This window comes from Cyprinus carpio, chromosome B21, assembly GCF_018340385.1.
Source record: "Cyprinus carpio isolate SPL01 chromosome B21, ASM1834038v1, whole genome shotgun sequence".
NCBI classification, from domain to species: Eukaryota; Metazoa; Chordata; class Actinopteri; order Cypriniformes; family Cyprinidae; genus Cyprinus; species Cyprinus carpio.
Window position 1 is genome coordinate 12,128,921 of NC_056617.1, and position 19,728 is coordinate 12,148,648.

The following is a 19,728-nucleotide window of genomic DNA, read 5'->3' on the forward strand; positions in this document are numbered from 1 at the left end:
GGTCCATGTCCACTGCCAGGGGCGCTGTGAACGTGATGAGACCAAGAGAGAGAGAGTCTGCAAGGCTTTAGACACACGGGGCTAATCGATTGTAGGACACATCGCAGTCCCTACGACTTATTGGCTTTTCCCTGCCTGTCAGTAGAGAGTCTTTTCCCTATGCTTCCATAGCAAATTATACAGCCTGAACAAGAGTGCGAATCGATGGCAAGGTTAGACCTCTTCTTGATGCTGTGGAATATCAAATGTGAGCTTCAAACAGGGCCGCTAAAGTCACATCGGAGCCCCCTCAGTCATCACAAATTTGAAGCCCGGCAAAGAGAGGCCGCTGAGCTAGTCGTTTAGCTTGGTCTCTCAGGAAATATTACACAGCGAGCAGTCCCGCCACTTCCCTCACTCCCTCCTGCATCCCCCAAGGGTTCATTACAAAGGAAATGCCCGCACGCTGCATAAATCGACACCACTGCATGAAGGGCTGCCGACGCACGTGATCAAAATGGACTGAAAGTGCTGATGTGAAAACAAAACTCAAAATCCACTCAAAACACTCTGTGTTATCTCTGTTGCAAATGAAAATGACAGTGTCACCAGAGATTAAATATGCTTTTCCTTTCTTAAAGACCTGAATGGGTCTACCAGACATCCTACATCTGGGAAAAAGTGAGTGATTAATAGGATAATGCACCTTTGCATGATATAACAGGCATCTCACTTCGCAAAGTAAGTTTCTTTAGCTCTGTTTATCAGTAATAGCTCTTTAAAACAATATCAATTTACTTGAGAAGCAAAATCACACAGGATATTAAGATTTAAGTTTAAGATTAAGGATAGAAGTAAAACACATTTAGAAACACACACACACACACATTACTGTTCAATTGTTTTGGGTTGGTAGTTTTTTTAATGCTTTTAAAAGTAGAAAAGCTGGATTATTGTTAAATAATATTATAATTTAAAATAACTATTTTATATTTTAATATATTTTAAATTATGATTTAAAATGTATTCCTTAAAATTCCTTACAATGTAATTTCTACATATTTCAAGGTTTCAAGATTTAAAAATAAATTAATTAATTAATAAATAAATAAAAGTAAAAATATTAGTTTATATTGTTAATCAAAATGTTTGTCCACTAAAAAAGTTTGTAATTTCTGTGTTTTGGATTGAATTTTTCGTGGATTGGATTTCAATTATTTATTTTTATGTTAATAAACTAGTACTGACAAGATCATTTTTAAACTAATGTTTTATTTAGCTGCTGCTTTTCTGAACGATAGCCTGTTACTGTGGTATAATTTACACTAACCTAAAAAAAAACAACAACAGTCACTCACGTCGGTCAGATTGGGTCCTTTCTATTAAAGTGTGTTAAAGTAAAACCTGAGCACCTTTGAAACTACAGAATAACTCTGATTCCTGTTCAGACACTGGGCACAAATCATTGTTTCCAATGACATTTTACCAAAAAACACATTTTCATGAGTTATGCAAGGAACTGAGGCTGAGTGACTACTTGGAAAAACTAGTCAACTGGGTTTTACTGAACAATCAAGCATGTCTGCATTTCAACCAAACAATTTTTTCCATTTGAAGCCCTTTGGGACTTCTCCAGATGTCGTAATCTGAAATGGAACCCATCATCAAAATCAAAGCCCCTCTTTCCTCATGGAAAAACTATGGATAATGCCTATCTTTTGGCCCAGTCAAGCACACACAGTTAGGCTCTAATAGCCTCGTATGAACAATCTATATTGAAATGTTCTGTTTTGTTACAGTCGAAGCACAGAAACATAGCACAAAACCTCCAACAGAACAAGCCGTGCCAGCTGCGCCATCCAACTTCATCAAAGACCTCCATACCAGCGAGATTGTCTTTGGGCAGACTTCAGTTGATCTGAAGTGTCACTATTTGCCAAAATATCCAAGGGAGAGATCATGAGCAGATTCAGATGCATTATCTGTGTTTGTGCGTGCTTGAATGTGTCGAAACCGGCCAACCACCCTGTCTAATAAGAAATCCACAACCCTCTGTGGTCACTCTATACCGAATATGTGTGATTGCTCATAAAGCTGATATTTGTTTGATTCTGACAGCTACAAAACAGTGAGCACCATATCTATTCAACTGCCACTACCGCTTCAAGTTTTCTTGGCTCCAGGTGGCCAGTTTGATTCTACATAATTTTATTATTGTCAAATTTAACAGGAATAGATAGCCAAGATGCAAGGTATTTTTTTCAGTGTCCCGGTGCCTAGCAAATTACTGTCTCCACTTCAAAGAGTGAGAAATATTTTTCATTTACACCCAAACCACACATAGGAGAAAATACAATCAGTGTCAATTTAGAGTATCACAGTGTGGAGAAAAAAAACACTGCTTCAGCATCATGAGATTTAAGACAAAAGCTCTACTCCAAACTTAGCAAGCTGCCTTACTCCCTACAACTTGTGTAAAAGAAGCATACTTCAGCAATAAGAGTACTTATTACAGAAATTCTGGACACAAAATTGCATACTATTGCAATTAGCAATTAAATGGAAATGTTTTTTTTTTTTACATTTATATTAATTGCAAAAAGCTTAAGAATGCTTTTTTTTTTAGATACTTAAGACTTTACCTTTAATTTTACTTAAATACCTTTAATAAAATTAAAATTTATAATTACTTCTGATATCTTTGAAATATGGTTAAAAAGTACTGTCAAATATACTAACAAGCATTTATGGTAAACTAAATTACACTTTATTGTCATTTCAACTCATTTATTATAATTAGAATTTATGGTAAACTAAATTACACTTTATTGTCATTTCAACTAAAACTAGTATGTATTTATAATTACACACTGGTCAAGAGGGTTAAAATATATAGATAAAAGTGGAATGTAAGTGACGTCTTATACTGGTTGTAAGTTTAAAATACATTAAAAGAAGTAAAGTTTGACGAGACTAATGCTAAGTATCAAATGGAAACACACTACAGTTATTACATGGTGTCCTGAGTAACCTTTAAATGCAATATCAAATAACACACTACAGTTATTACAGTAACATAATCAAGTACTTCACATGTGCTTTATGTTACTCAAAATAAGTGTATTTCTTTAAAGCATGTTTGAAGTTATTAGAATTTGAACTTTAAAAAAAAAAAAGAAGTATACTTAAGTCTCTTAAGAAACATGGTCATGAAAGTATACTTTCTTTAAGTGTACTTTACTTTATTCCATTAATATTATATAGTCTGCAAGTACACTTTTTTGCACCTTTTTAAAGTCTATGTGTGTTTGTATGTGTGTTTTAATAGAGAATCAAAATGGGGTCATGAAATATTCTTGTTATTTTGTCATATGTTGTTATTTTCACATAAGATGTTATGATTCTGTAAGATTCAGAACTCTAAACTAACTCCCCAGTTTAATATATGAATCATTCTTTTCTACCCTTCTGAAACACCAGGTTTTGACATTTCCCCTCAACATGTACCTTACACTGCAAAAAAAATTCAGACCTCTCCAACTCAAATTTTCCAATTGACTGATCACATCTAAATTTTTCAATTGGTCTAACTGAATTTGTGTGAATTAGTGATCACATCTAAATGTTTCAATTGGCCAAACTGAATTAGCGTGAATTTTATAAATTTAATTAGGCCAATAGAAAAAATTTGGATGTATCCAGTCACTAGAAAATTTTGAGTTGGAGAGGTTTTTATTTTTTACAGTGTAACATGCGTCATCTTCACGTAATCAAGGAGCTGTGTTCTAAACAACTCATGTCTGTCCATTAATCACAAGTGCGATACTGCTGTTGAATAAAGAACTGGCAAACTGTTAGTAAATGTAAAGAAACTGCTCCTTCAAAAACTTTGCATAGCCTTAAAGATCTGAGCATTAAAAATGCATGGCTGTTTATTTTTAATGACGTGCGTGAGTGACTGAAAGATGTTTTTTTTATTATTATTATTATTTATTTATTTTTGGAACATGAAGAATTTTTTTTTTTCTTCACATTTCTTAGTGTTTTGTGAATTATTCTAAACATGCTGCCAGTTTTTCAAAATATCTTTTTTGGAAACGGCAATGCATGGATGCGACACAATGAAGTTGACCAATAACAGAAGTGGGCGTTTGCTTCCGTTTCTGCAAGAGGTAACGCCCCTTAAAGTTGAGTGTTTTATTACAAAGTGCCCTTTTTAAAAGTGTACTTACGTGTGTTAACAAACAGTCATGAAAGTACACTTTTATTTCCTTAATATCCTCTGTGATTATTAATCATATTTTTATAAAATGTTGTTGATTTTTTGAATAATCCTTTTTTACAAGAAAACGTACAGTACACAGGCAGTTCCTTTTTAAACAGCATCTTAACTATCAAGAAACATTATACTCTCTACATAGGCAGCAACTACCATACACAAATAGCACTCTGCATGGAAGACTCATTTAAATTCAGTTTGACACTAGCATTTTGCTAAGCTAACAGTGCAAAAAATTAATAAAAAATAAACAAAAATAAATACATACATACCCTAGCACATTCAAATATCGGGTAAAATAATCACATTTTAAATACACAGAACCTTTTATAACACTTTAGTTTGATACTGAATTAAAGATTATTTGCATTTGTCATTTCTCTAACCTTGGATTTATCTTTTCACTTTGTCACAATGCATTCTTGGATTGAATAATAAGGATTCCTACAACACTGCATTAGCATTAAATGCTAAAAAGAAAGGAACTTAAGAGGCAAAAAAAACAAAACAAAAAAACAAAGAGAGAGAGACGAAGGATTAAAGTCAGAGCTGAGCCAAAGAGACAGGGAGGAAGTGCAGTGCAATGCTTCTCCAGTATGAGGCCTTTGAGGGGCCAGACTCTGACATAACACAGAAGGCTATTAGGAAGCTGTTTATATAGTGTAAAAAAGTGTTACATATGATGAAAGAGAAAAGCGTAGGTAGCTGGGTGTAATGACACAAATGACAAAGGACAGATTGCTACACTTAACATACTGGACTGTCCTGTCCAATCCATCACTGGGATATTGTCAGAGTGTGGGCTATGACAAATCAACAAGATGTTAATAGAATGGCTCATTATAAGAAATAACCATAATTTACTATCCCTGATGAACTACTCCTTTAAAAAAACAGCTTCAGCTAAAATTTGCCACTTTAGCTTCAGCAGTTATGGTGCTTTCAAATCTTGTTTTGACGTGAAGGTCACTGTGGTGATTACAAGTGGGAAGTGTCATAGATGCAGCATCTTGTTGGTAAATTTTGGTTGAAATTAATTAAATTATTCTTTTTTCATTCACAATAAAACCAGCTAAGTTGCATGTTCAAAATATGATAATATTGTACAATTACGACAGAAAAGCAAAAACACTTGTGATGCACATTCCTTATTCATTATTTAAGATTAAAAAAAAAAGTATTGGTAGAAAGAGGTTAGAGTGGCATCTTGCTCACACCAAAGTGACTTGAATGTACTCAATGTCATAATTACAACTTCCCAGATGGACTTAAACATGCCATTAGCCCCTGCGGGTAGATGATGTAACTGCAACAATACACAGACAAAAGAATATTTTTCCAACTGACAGCCATTCAAAGGTGCATGCAAAACATTTTTTAAGTGAAATGCAAATCACAAAACAATTGTTTGTACTTGTTTGATAGCAGTAACTCTACCCGAGCAAATGCTATTGAGATGAATAGAAATGCTAACCGATAGCTCTCTCTCCAGGTATATTAGAACTTTTTGAAAGAGTAGCATATGATAAACTAGACTGTCAATCTTGGAATATTGTACACAGTAGACCAGCTGCGTACGCTTTTTGTTCCTCTGGATCCCAGATGAGAGCAGTTTTTCCATAGTTCCTGATGACTGTTATTCAATTCTTGCCTTGGGAGAAAGAAGAGCAGCTAAGGTTTAGGTTTCAATCAAGATCGGATTTGGATGGTTTCCAAACATGAATTGGTTATAAGAAAATGGAATATTAACCTTGTTTTTAAACAAGATTTGCTTCACTAAGAACTGTAAGGAGATCTGCTGTACAAAGCAGCGACCCATATTTTCATTCACAAGGAACATTTGCAGTGTTTTCATTCATTTCATTTTAAGCAAAGCCAAGGCACCTACAGTATGATTTCTTTGAGCAACACTACATTTATTGAAGACTCAAGATCAGTCAGACTTATGATGAGGAGCTTCCTCATGTGTGCTTTTGTTGGGACAACAGAGTCAATTGTGCTTGCCTGTGATCTGCATCCTAAATCTGTCTCCACTATTGAATATGGCAGTCTTTTTAAGTTTTAATATCTTGAAGGGCTCACATTCAGGTGATTGAAATGACCAGACCAAAGCATTTTAGCACTGTTTGCTGTCACTTCACCCCACATCTGTTGTGAATGTGAATTTTATTCTGTGCTACCCATATGGCAAATTGCGCCAGTCCAATGATTCAGGTCAGATTACTCAAGGATTATTGAATTATGATTTAAAGCAGAAACCTGAGTGTGCGTGATCAGACACACAGTGAAGTGGAATAGCAGTTCCACAGAGACAGACACAGCCTTACATGTTCCTTCTGATCATTTATCTCCTGAGCCAGGCAAAGACAACCAAGTTCCCCATGCCAAACCTACTGCTTTTCCACAGCCTGTCCAATGGCTGGCCTGTATTTCATACAGACGTCTCTTCTCCTCTCTAAACAACTGACAGGGAATATGAGCAGCTCTCAGAGAGTAGGAAGAGCTCTGGACGACTTCACAGATTTTTGGTTTTGGATCTATTAAAGAATGACAGATGATGAAAAAAAGAGCCAGTTTAGTAGGAATGTTGACGTGATTAAGCAACGACGGTGGATGCTAAGTACTGGAAAGTATTTACACACATGAGCACACACACACTGTATATGAATCAGGCCAGACCTCACACACCTGCACACATTTTTTTCCTGTCAGAGGTCTAGACAAATCAAAGTGGTTGAGTCTAAAAAAATCAGTGCTTTCAATTCCAGCCAAGCTTCCTAAGAGCATTAGGACATCCAGCCAAATAATAATAACCTATTTAAAGCCTAATAACCCATTTAAAAATGAAATGAAATGAAAATCTTCCTTTTCTCACACAGTACTGTAATTTTCAAAACTTTTCAGTGTCAGCTCTCACTGGAAACTTTTTCTGTCAATGGACCTATGGATAAACTGACGCTATGATCTCATATTACAGGCTCTTCGCCACATCATCAGCTGCCAAGAATTAATTGTCTTTTCCCTTTCACTTTCTTAAACACAAGGAAAAACTGATACTCACATCTCACATTTCCATTTACATAGTTAAACAAGGTTAAGCCTTCACATTTCCTTTAAAAAGATACATCAAATCAAAAGCTCTGCAAAAACCAAACTCAAATATGGCTGAAGGTGATGTCATATTTCTAGGTATTAAGAAGGAAATTGGGCTCCACTCGTTCACTGGCTTTCCACAGGCTTTGTAGTCTAACTAACCCTTGTGTGTTTTTTGTCTTTTTGTTCAAAAACACCCCTGACTGAAGAAAAAAAAAAGGATTTTCTTTTAAGTCTTTTTTTCCCAGTAGAAACATGCCAAACTTTTGCATAACACTGCAGTGCGATGCAGCAATGCAGCTTTCATCAACAAGCAATTCCAATTTTTCTGTCCATAATGAAAACAAAACGGGGCGAACGAACCATCAGTTTTTGCACACTTTCTCACACATGTAATATGTTGCAGCTAAACAGTGCAAAACTATAAACACATACTGTACCCCATAGTTGCAAGACTGCCATAGTGAAAAATAAATATACTTAATTGTATTTAAAATATTATTTTTTTCATGATAAGTATAGAATGACATGTCTATACTAACTGAAAATACAGGTGCATCTTAATAAATTAGAATGTCATGGAAAAGTTAATTTATTTCAGTAATTCAACTCAAATTGTGAAACTCGTGTATTAAATAAATTCATTGCACACAGACTGAAGTAGTTTAAGTCTTTGGATTTTTGGACATATTGTCATGGATTTGAAATGGTGAAAGAAATTCATGAACTTGATCAGAAGGTTTATTACTTTAGTATATTCCCAATACAATCCAATGCACCTATACCGACACACTTTTTTTTCATTAATGGTTCTTTAAAGCGGTCATATGATGCTACATGCACTTTTGCAAGTTGTTTGAACTGAAATGTGTGTTGGCAGTGTGTGTACAACCACCCTAAAATTATAAAAATCCACCCAGTGTTTTTTTTTAATCTGCTCAAATCTTTACCCCTTTCTCAAATTGAGCTGATCTCAGATGACAGTCTGTGTGACGTCACAAAAACAGGCCCCTCCCACGATAGTTTGAGCACAGACTGATCTGGCATCTTACCTTAGACCTGCCCTAAGTGAGCTGTCATCAGTCCGCCATTGTTTCACCTCTGGAGCAGATGTAGACAAGAATGACTCCTAAGCGATTGAGGTGTTCTGTTGTTGGATGTAATAATAAACATAGCAGTCGTCATTTACTCCTGACATCTGAGCCGCTGAAGACGCAGTGGATTACATTTGTTTCTGAAGGGAATGTGCCCCCGATCTACCTAAATGCATCTATGTTCGCACGAATCATTCGTGATCCAGCTTCACCTACAGTTTGAGTGTGTTTAGGGCCGTTTTTTTAATGAATCTTTGCAAACCTCCTTTCCTAATAATGTGATAATTAGCCAGTTTTCACGATGAAAGCGGCTTAAGTAAACGGTCCCTCAGAGAGCAGCTCGGAAAAGAGGGGCGGGGTCAGCAGAGCTCATTAACATTTAAAGGAAAATGCTACAAAACTGCGTGCTCTGAAAAGAGCTGTTTTTGACAGGGTAAAATAGGTGTTTTTACACTACCATAGAGAAATTTTAATCAAACTATGTTATAGACTTTTCATTAAGACCCTAAAGAATCATATCAACTTGTGAAAAATGGGCATCCTATGACCCCTTTAATGTACCTGTGCCGAACGGACAATGAAAATGTTGCACTTGGAAATGTAGACTGCAGCCCTTTGGGCAGTCAAAATATTATGAATTATTAAACGAATTATTAAAATGATCCTGACCAGCCCTATGTCCTATTTACTGTTGTCTGTCACTTTTGCTAACGAAAAAGCAATGCCAAAGTCAAAGCACAAGACAAATAAAGGGGGTGATAAAGGCAAACAGCAGTTTAGGTTTTGTGTTCCTGCCTGGGATACACATAGCCTTTGTGTTGTTTGTCTGGGAGCGAAGCACGTTAAGTCAGCTTTGAAAAGACACTCGCAGGTTATCTTTCTCCCGGTGTGGCATCGTCTCTCACTGCCCACCATGCTGCTTCGCACTACATCAGCGCTGGTGGGCAAAGGGTACATGGCAGCAAGTCAGGCTGGTGCTTGCCTTCATACGATGGCAGTTTTGCAAGCTACCCAGGCAGACCTGCTGAAAGAGCTGGATGAGAGCGAGGAAGTTAAATCAGAAGATATTCAAGAACTTCATAGAACCACTGATTTGTCTCTCCACACCACAAAGGAGACCGCCAAAGCAATCGGGCAGTCTATGGCAGCCCTAGTTGCCGCGGAGAGGCATCTTTGGTTGATTCTGTCTGAAATTAAAGAGAAGGACAGGGTCTTCCTCCTTGACGCACCGCTTGCGCCTTCTGGCCTGTTCTGCGACGCTGTCAATTCCGTCGTTGACAGGTTTCAGGAGGCTCGAAAACAAGCGGTTTCAATGGTTCTTGCCTCGCCGCTCTCTGGCTAATGGAGCTGCTGGATGGGAGTAGCCCCAGCTGTGTGCCTGCTCCTCATACAGAGAGGCGCAGAAAGTGAGTACTCGTACACCCCCACGTCAATGGGGAACCCGAGGGGTGGGAGCGACGCTCATGGTCGAAGGCTTTGAGCCGAAGGCTGATCTGAGGAAAAGTCTTCGGCCAAGAAGCCCTGACGTATCTGTCCTAGGGCTTCTGAGGGCAGCCTCAGCTGGGGAAGAGCGGTGTACACCTCATTACACAGTGCCCGGCCCTCTTCAGTGTCCTCAGGAGGCCGAGCTGTTAACTCTGCCACTGCTAGTGCTTCAGGGCACAGCGGCCTCCAGCGAGCACACGTCTCAGTATCCGCCACAAAACATTGCAGATCTTGGAAGCTTGCTACCTCTTAGGAGGTCTCCTTTTACACCGGAGGTCAGTCTCGAGAGACTGATTCCTTTAGTCATCCCTTCCCTTAGCCATTACTTCTCTGAAAAGAGTCGGAGATTTGCAGCCTGAATTGGCCAAAGCCTTTCAGGCCAGGGTACATCCCTAAGTGCCCTGCTCAGTACTATGGCCCGTCGTACTTTAGGCATTATGTCCTCCTCTCCTCTCAACTCTGTCGTTGATGTGTGGCGGCCTCCAAGGCCTTCCTGTCGGGTGTGGCTATGCAGGATATATGTAATGCTGAGGGTTGGTCTACGCCGCTCACGTTCGTCAGGTTCTACGACCTTGATATTCGTACTGCTCCTGGTTCCTTCATCCTCTTGCCATAGTTGTGCTGAAGTCATACACACTACGCAGGGACTTAATAGTTTGGCGGCATGGGCATCTCGTTCCTAAAGCGTTCGACTCAGCTTGAGTTCCTGAAAGGGAATGTCTCATGGTTACGTATGTAAACCTAGTTCCCAGAGGGAACGAGACGCTGCATCTCCTGCCATACTTCTGGCATCCATGCAAGTGCTTCCCTCATTCTCCAGAAGCTGCTGCTGTCTCCACCTCACATGCTTTTTTATAGCTTCCTGGTCACACGTCACCCTGTCTATGACGTCGCGCCCATCCATTGGTCTGATTAATACACACGATTCAGAGCATTGTCACACTGAATGCGTTCCCAAAAGCATTCAATGCAGCATCTCGTTCCCTCTGGGAACTAGGGTTACATACTTACCTTGAGACATTCTTCAGTCCATTGAGGTTTTGGTATGGCTGCATTTAATTGAGTTGAAATTGATTTTATTTATTTGATTTTAAAAAAACACATAACTACAACGGTCCCATTCTGTTTGCGCCAAAAGAATTGTACAACCTATTCCTTTAAAACAAGAAAAAAAAATTGGAAATGGGATAAGAAAATAATGCTATTATCGATGTCATCCAATAATTTGAAGAATTCATATATGAGCTTCTCACAGTGAGTTCAAGTAAGTACAGCCTTAGGGAGGAACTCCTTATCTGGCTTACGATTCCTTTTCCAGTCCTCCCTGAACACATGTGTGTCAGTCCAGTCTCTGTTATTCCCTCCACAGGAAGGAGAGGCGTGTGTTTAAGGTATCAGGAGACTTCTCTGAAGCAGGCCAGACCACTCTCCTGCTCTCTCTTTCAAAGCTGCCACATCACAAGACTCTAAAGTCGAGATTCACAATGAAAGCGAAGAGGCCATTCCAGAAATGAGAGCTGTCATCAATCTGGAAGGCAACTCCCAGTCTATCCCGTGCCCAAAGCTCTAGAGTGATTTCATTTGTACCTCTAAACCGCTCTGTTACTTTAGCACACTGAGCTGTGTGCTCTGGAATTTGCAAACTGTTTATTTCTTTCTTTCTCCGCCACTTTATGTTTTGGAGAGTGTTGCTGGTGGAATGTTAATGACATCATCAAAGCACTCTGAAAGATTCCCAGGCGACAGGTGCCAGGAGATTTCTGGAGCAACCCCACCTGACTAGTGCTCCCCTTTCATCCTCCGCTGCCACAGTACGATGACACACACACACACACACACACACACACACAAACGGCGCAAAATGCTACCAAGGTCTGCTGCTTAAGTCTGACAGATGGCCCCCCCAAAAAACAGTGCCCGGTTTTTCATTTGGAGCATTTTTCAATTCATTTGAGACAGCTCAGAGGTCATTTGAGACTCTCGTCTCTAAGCTTGTGCACCGCTTTCATGACGCTGCCTAAACCCACACTGAACAAACTTGACATCAAAAGAGAGTGTTCAGAAGATTAAAGGCTATCGGTCAGATCCTGAATCAGAGTAATGTACACTCATCAAAGGTGGAGAGAAAGGATTGTATCGGCACAGAGGATGACTGCTGGAGTCCCATTAAAGAAATCCACACAAGTAACGCAAAATACGAGTTGGGATGTGCAAAACTACATTTTTTTTCGAAGTCAGTGTCAAGAAAGCCATGCACAATAGAATGCAACAATGAATAATGCAGTTCATGAAGCAATGTGAATAATAATTTAACACGTTTTTTTAATGTACAGTTTTTTTTTACGATAAAAAAATAAAATATAAAACACTAAAATGTAAAAATTTTGAGATACAGGCATGCATTTTGAGTCTAAAATTTATTGAAAAAAGTCACATTTATATAAATATAAATTATTTGAGACATTAGGGAGATTGGATTACTTCATTCGCAGTGCTTAATGGGCGTGGGAGTTCACTTATGAGCATTTTTTGCAGGGTTTCTATGGTAACAGCAACTTTTGATTTGAGAATTTAAGGCAATGTTCTTTATCAGAAATTTGTCTTTTATACAGTTGAACAATATAATCACTTAAGCTCAGATCTCATGGTAGGCCTGTCTTGGAAGATTTATGGTATAAAAGAAGAGAAAGTCAATGGGATTTTTACTTCCAGAATCTGACTGCTGTGCTGTATTATACTGTTTAATGAGAAAGTGTATTCATTACATGTTTTTTGAGTTCAACATAAGCTAGACAAAGTAATGCAAAGGTTTCAAAGTTGAAGTGCACCACAATGGCCAAAGAGTGTGAATTTGTACAGTATGGCTATAGTAGTGGTTGCTTTAACAGAAATTAAAGTAAATATACTAAAAGAGTTTTGGTAAAAACAAAACAAAAACAAAAAAAAACGATCAAACATATGAAAAAATGCAAATGGAATAACACTGCAAATAAATGCAAATTAAATGTCAATTATATGCAAATAACACTAAAATTATATGTAATTTTGCTGTGAAAGATCATAAAATGTATGGGTTTTGGAAGTAAAAATGATGAATTATATAATTAACAGTAAGCAAACAAGCATTATTATAAAAAAAATTTCATTTCATTTTTGTTATCAGCAATGTAAGGGTGTTTTGTGTAACATTTTTGAGCTTTAGGTTATTTAATTAATATTTATTGTATTTTTTTAGTGTCACGTGTTATCCTAATAGTATTTTGTTTTTGTGCCTATATGATCCTGTGCATCATTTGTGCTTCCAGTTTTTTATTTTTTTATTTTTTTACCTTTAATTTAACAGGATTTTACAGTGCAGGACAAAGTAATTAATCAAATCACTAATTAATACCTCAAGGCTAAAAAAAATGTACAAGAAGAAATTTACCTAGTTGACCTCATTAGTCAGTTGTTGGATGACTAGTAGACCATTGTCACCCATGCTAACAACGAGTTACACAAACATCTATGCATGTGTGGGTGACTTGAGTCAAGAAGCCAAACAAGCAGCAATCTGACTAATAAGAAAAATGGAGGCTTGTTTACATGAAATGGACTTTTCATTTCCATTCAGTCTTCCAGATATTTCTGTACTACTCCCTGATGAGCTGGACTAATGAGGTCATAATTACAAAAGAAAAAAACAAGCCATCTCATATCTCAGCAGTGGAAGAAACTTGTCAAACAACACTTCATAAGGCTTCCCCTCACTATGAATGCTGAGTCTGACATGTCAGAGGCAATTGCATCACCAAATGGAATTGCAAACATAATTATCGTTACCAACAGGTTTCCCAGAAAACTTGCCGTATTCCATTGGTCAACTAGACAGATAGCCCCGCCCCCAAACTCACGCCACTGGTTGAGTTGATGTTGCTATGTCAGCCTGGGTAGATCAAACAAACAAGACTCAAACAAACAAAGCAATGTTTTAAAAACAACACAGTTACAGTGTTTACACTTTCATGGGAAATCAGCCCTTCAGTGGCTTTCAATGGGATAGGAGAAATAATATTAAAATATCATGTTTCACCTTTAAAGACACAACGATCCACAAGCCCAAATAATCCCCTTGTATATTGTGCCAAGCCTCATTGAGTAGGAGGATAATGCTAATTTCAGGCTTCCTGCTACAAACTAGCTTTAGCTGCAGCAACAGCTTGTGCCCCTGTTGGAGAACAGAGGCACAAGCTCACGGTGAACCTCCCACTCACTTCACACTTAGCAGGGGTTCAGACCTCACAGCGCGCAACTGCCCTACTGAGCTCCATGACAGGTTCTGCACCAATGAGTTCTGAGCTCCATCCTCTGCTGTAGAAAGAACATGAACATGTCAGCGAGGACACTGTGAGGTTCATATGTTGCTCTCCATGTTCAGATTGCAGTTACAACATAAAACTGGGTTTATAGCGATAGTTCACCCAAAAATGAAAATTCTATCATCATTTACTCAAGTCCAGGTAACCAAAACTTAGAAGATCCAAATGAAAATTCTATCATCATTTACTCAAGTCCAGGTAACCAAAATTGGATTAACTTGCAGGGAATATTTGTTCAACATAAGACTGGTAATGAGTGCAAACAGTCAATGGGGTCAGTTTTGATTTCATGCAGACTTTAAGGCCACATTACGTTCTGTAACTATAAAGACAACCATAACGATAACTATATTAGTATCCAACACTAATGGGCGATAACATTGTGTGAGGCACAGTTATATTGTCAGCCTCTTTAAATATTCAAGCTCTTTAAAGTCATTGTTTCTTATAGTTCGTCAGCTAAAAAAAAAAAAATAAATGCATTCAGAAAGTGTCAAAAATATAGTTCCTCTGCGTCTTTATCTTTATAGATGTGGTTATAGTTCTTTGTGTGAATGGCCTTTTAAAAAATTGCAATTCCGTATGGTGCCATAGCGGTTACACACGTCAACTTTCAGCAATTCAGAGATATTGGTTCTATTTGTAGAACATGGTTATAATTGTAAAATGGTCATTATGTTTATGGACCATCTAGTTGACAAGGAGTTGAGACACAGACTATGTCCGAATCCTGGAAAAAGGGCATCAATCAACATCCATATCTGAAGTTTTTTTGCGTAACATCTGACTGGAAGACATTTTTGACAGCGGCATATACAGTATGTATGTATTACTCCCTGTCTGTAATATCCTATAAGGCATTTGAACCAAATCCTTTTTTTGCAGTCATAGATGCCTTGTGTAAAAAAAAAAGGGTTAATATAGAGCGCAAATAAAAAAAATGAATCACTGTCACCAATGCCAATACCAATGTTTGGTCCAATTCTAGACTGTTACAAACGGTTTGTGGAATCATGCTAGTGCAAATAAAAATACAACAGCCTCCTTACAGCTGTTTAGAATATTTAGTTCTAGAAAGAATGCTAATGAAGAGTCTGAAGGAATGGTCTTACAATGCCAACTGCATAAAGTTTTGACCCTGCACCCCCAGCAGACAGAGGTTAAGTGTTTTGCTCAGGGGCAAAAGGGGTGTTTAAGTGTTTTGCTCAGGGGCAAAAGGGGTGTGTGACCACAGGCAGGGATAATTCTTGTTTTTTTGGTTCTGATTTTTTGGGAGTTTGTTTAAGTGTTTAAGAATAAACCTAGTGGGAATGTAGATTTCCAGGATCAAGATGAAGCCCTCCTGTCAATAGGCCGAGTTTAGGGGTGAATAATACAGAAACTCATGATACAATTTATGCTATCAACCTTAATAATGATGCTGCAAGTGACAAAATGACATGCACATGGTAAAATCATTTTGTTTTCATGAGGACAAAATGATATATTTTAAGTAGAAAATTAGGAAAAACATTTTAATGGCTGGTAAGAAGTATTTTTGATTTAAATTTCAATATAAAATTTAATGGTTCTTAAAAAAAACACTGTCAAATCTTTGCCCCGAGTACAAAAGTAAGGTCATCCTTTGTTCTTGACTTAGGTCTACCACAATTATAAATGAAGGGAGAATTTGGACTTGTATAACACAAATATCCATAAAAATTATTAAGAAAGGTCAGTGTACCTTTATCTCCATAAAATCTAATCTAGCTCTTGGAATTATTTGTTTATGTTGTTTGGTGTACTTTTATTATGTAAGAATTAGGCATGTGTGTTTGTGCGTGTGCATCTGGAGGATTCAGACATTAAATATGAATGGAATTGAATATGCAGTCTGCATCAGAAGAAGTTTGTGAGCAGGTTGTGAGGTCACATGCTTTGAATTTGTCATTAAGTGTTATATTATAACAACGATTTTGCATTGGCTGTTCAATATGATGAAAGAATGACAAAGAATGATGCCTACTGATAGCGTCATTTAGTTGCACTTATTTGCATTTGGCATAGATTTAACACTTGATTGATAAAGCAATTATGCAATTAAGATCCAGTTTACTGTCGAACGCAATTTACACAACGCAATTCCCCATCCTGCAGCTTGGTTGCGGAGGATACAGCAGGCTACTGCAATCTGACATAGTTTACTGAAACTTTACAATTTTTGAAATTTTGATTAGTTTACTTGAATTTTATATTTTATATGTTGAAATTGTGCTTGACTATACCATTTGATTATTTATATTGCTGTTCTCCATTTTTTAACTGCTGCCATGATCAATGGAAAATGGACACAATGACATCTTCTTTTAATAAAATTCTGCTTGCTGCCTACTTTTCTCTGGCAATAACAGGGCAGTGTTAAAGAGATACTCCACCCCAAAATGAAAATTTTGTCATTAATCACTTTCCCATTGTCGTACCAAACCCATAAAAGCTACGTTCGTCTTCGGAAAACAATTTAAGATATTTTGGAACCCATGATACAGCAGAGCATACGGTGAAATGGAGAGACACAGAGGAGACCGTTGACAAAGGAATTATTGAATAAAGTCGTTATTTTTGTTTTCTTTGATTACAAAAAGTGTTCCCGTCACTTCATATATCCCAGATTGCACGTCTGATGGCAGATGTGAGTGGAGTATTCTGACGATGACTTTCATACCTTTTATGGACCTTGACACTGTTATTTATTTGGCAGTCTCTGGGACATTCTCAGGCCTCCAGGTTTTCATCCAAAATATCTTAAATTGTGTTCCGTAGACGAACTGAGCTTTACGGGTTTGGAACGACATGGGGGTAAGTGATTAATGACAAAATTATCATTTTGGGGTGGAGTATCCCTTTAACCACACATGCCAAATACTGCTTAGCTTTGTAAACAAAGTTTTTGTGCTGAAATAACGAATGCAAAATTGGCAAAACTTTAGTGAAATCGCCCGTGAATGCACAAAAATGTGTCTTAGAATAAAACAATTACCGGTGCAAAGCGGATCTGCTGAATTAGACTGCATTTCGCTTAAGGGAAGGGAAGTTCACCCCAAATGCAACATTAAATTCTTTTTACTCTTTTATGAGGAATCTAAAAAGGTGACTGTTTCCCTTCAGATTCCGTCTCCGGAGTGACAACCCTGTGGGTCAAATGGAATAATCCAGAAATCCACTCTACATCGACTAAAAGCCAGGCCCTGCTCTCCTGTGGTGCTGTACGTGTCTGTGAGTTCACTGCGGGGCTACTGTTACCCCGCCTCTCAGCCTGCAGTGACGGAGGAGCAGGGGCTTGTACTTGTGAGGTCACTCCAGAGTGTTTTCCGATGCTGCCCAGACATGCTCTAAACTCCACGTGCTCCAGGCGCAGAAATGTAGCACCCTTCGCGTGAGGAACACCACAAAGTTACAAGTACAGACAGTGGAGGGCTAGTGTATCCATCACTGAGGCTGAGGACTAAAAGCAACAGAAATAAGCTGTTTCCTCTATTCTCAAAGCCAGTTTCTTTTAGATCTACCAGCTCTTTGTTAATTTCAGAATTTTCCATGTCCTGTGTCCATAAAATACTTAATGGGATATTCCACCCAAAAATTAGGGTAATGAGGTTCCAAACCTGTATTACTTTCTTCTCTGGAACACAGAAGAAGATATTTTGAAATGTTTTTGTCTATAAAATGAAAGTGCGCTAAAAAAAATGGGTTTAGAAACCATTTTCACTGAGAAATTGCTAGTAAATTTCAGCAAGTAACACATTGAAGTAACACATTGATGTACAAAAACTGAAATAGTATTTTCTTGAAAAAAAAATGCTCTAATAATCTTTGCTTTATTTACAGCTTCAAAAAAATTATTTAATACCGTGGAAATGGGGTGCAAAACAGCATTGGACCCCACAAATTCTTCCTTTCTTCCTGGTAACATTGCCATGTTTAAGAACCCAAGCTGAACTACGCTTGAATAAAAGAATCACTTTTCAAACCGTCTTTCAACCCATCTCAACCACCAAAGGGCATGAAAATTCTTTCAATTTCATCCAAGATATAAACACATGAATAATATCTATGTTAATCTCTAATTCATGGACATCTGCCAAGGCCAAATAGCTTTTTCAAGGGCAATTTGTGAGGAGAACTGTTTGACGGTGGAGAATGGTAGCAAACTTACATCGTCCCTCTGTGTTACTTGGTATATAAATACAATGTACAGCAAACACCTGCAATGTGCAGCCTTCTTTCAATAGCGTTAATCATGCCAGTCAGTGTTCAAGCATGCACAGAAACCCAGCAGGAAGGACCTCTGGCGGACATCCAATATAAAAGCAGTTCTTACATCCAATAGCAAGTTGCAAAGTAGCCTTTTCGACAAAGCAGTTAAGACAGCATACAACTGATCTGAATCATTATTACCTTGAAGCCTTTACTTAAAACAAAGCACTCTGTTTGTACAAGAGCAATTCAGGGATGTCCATGATAAAAAAAAGTACTCATTGTATTCATACTGGTTTTGATAAACTGTCATTTTCAATTAAATTTTAGACTCTAAAAATGTAATGTTGTTGCATTTTTTCTTGAATACATGCTATTATAATCCTAATGTATATTTTCAGATATGCGTTTAAATATTTTTAAATTTAAGATTTTTGTTTGGGGGGGTATCATGAATTATTAATTTATAAAAATTATATTCAGAAACAAATTTATAATATGTTTTTGAGGAGTCACACCGCATGACATTCTATAAGCTGAACTAACCCTAACTAATCATAAAAAACTCAAATTATGCAATATTCTACGAGAGCCTACTCTTGACATATATTGGAAAAATTAAAAATGCAATTCATACCTTTAAATACATTTTACACGTTTGTGTATATGTATATATATGTAAATGTGTGAAGTGAGTTTTAATGTTTTAAAAAAATAACTATCATGTCATTAACCCATTCCACTGGATAAACATCATGCAGTAATGCTTTATATGAGAGAATAAATAACTTACCAGGCCATCGCAATTGCTGATAGCCACTGATGTATCCTGCACATTGGTAACATAGCCCACATATAAACAGTCACTGGGCAACAAGGGCTCAGAGTGCGTTTGGTTATCGTCCTCAAGCCACTCCACTTTGGCTCCAGGGGCCACGAGCCTGGAATTTAGCCTGAGGCGAAGGTGAAACTCCTGTCCGAAAACAGTGACATTATAAAAGAGTGTCTCCTTGTGCCTCAGGTGGTCCTGCTCTGAGTTCGTCTCCTCACTGGTCTCTCCATGCTGGTTGGCCTGCCTCCTCCTGCGCCGGTGGGACCCCTGCCCACTCAACCGGCTGGCAGAGACGGCGTGGGAGAGGAAGCGTCCGTCTGCATCCACGCTCACCGGTCTCACTAGCCCGTACTCCCTCAGGACATGCTGCAGGGAATC

General features: G+C 37.8%; 1 protein-coding gene across 1 annotated transcript in view; it reads right to left on the minus strand.

Moving 5' to 3' along the window:
* LOC109060242 (A disintegrin and metalloproteinase with thrombospondin motifs 2-like) overlaps nt 1–19,728 on the minus strand; it is a 62,139-nt gene that overhangs the window by 40,827 nt on the left and 1,584 nt on the right. Inside the window, exon 2 of the mRNA XM_042748486.1 lies at nt 19,312–19,727. Coding sequence (XP_042604420.1) covers nt 19,312–19,727 — 416 coding nt within the window. The remainder of the gene's footprint in view (nt 1–19,311; nt 19,728) is intronic.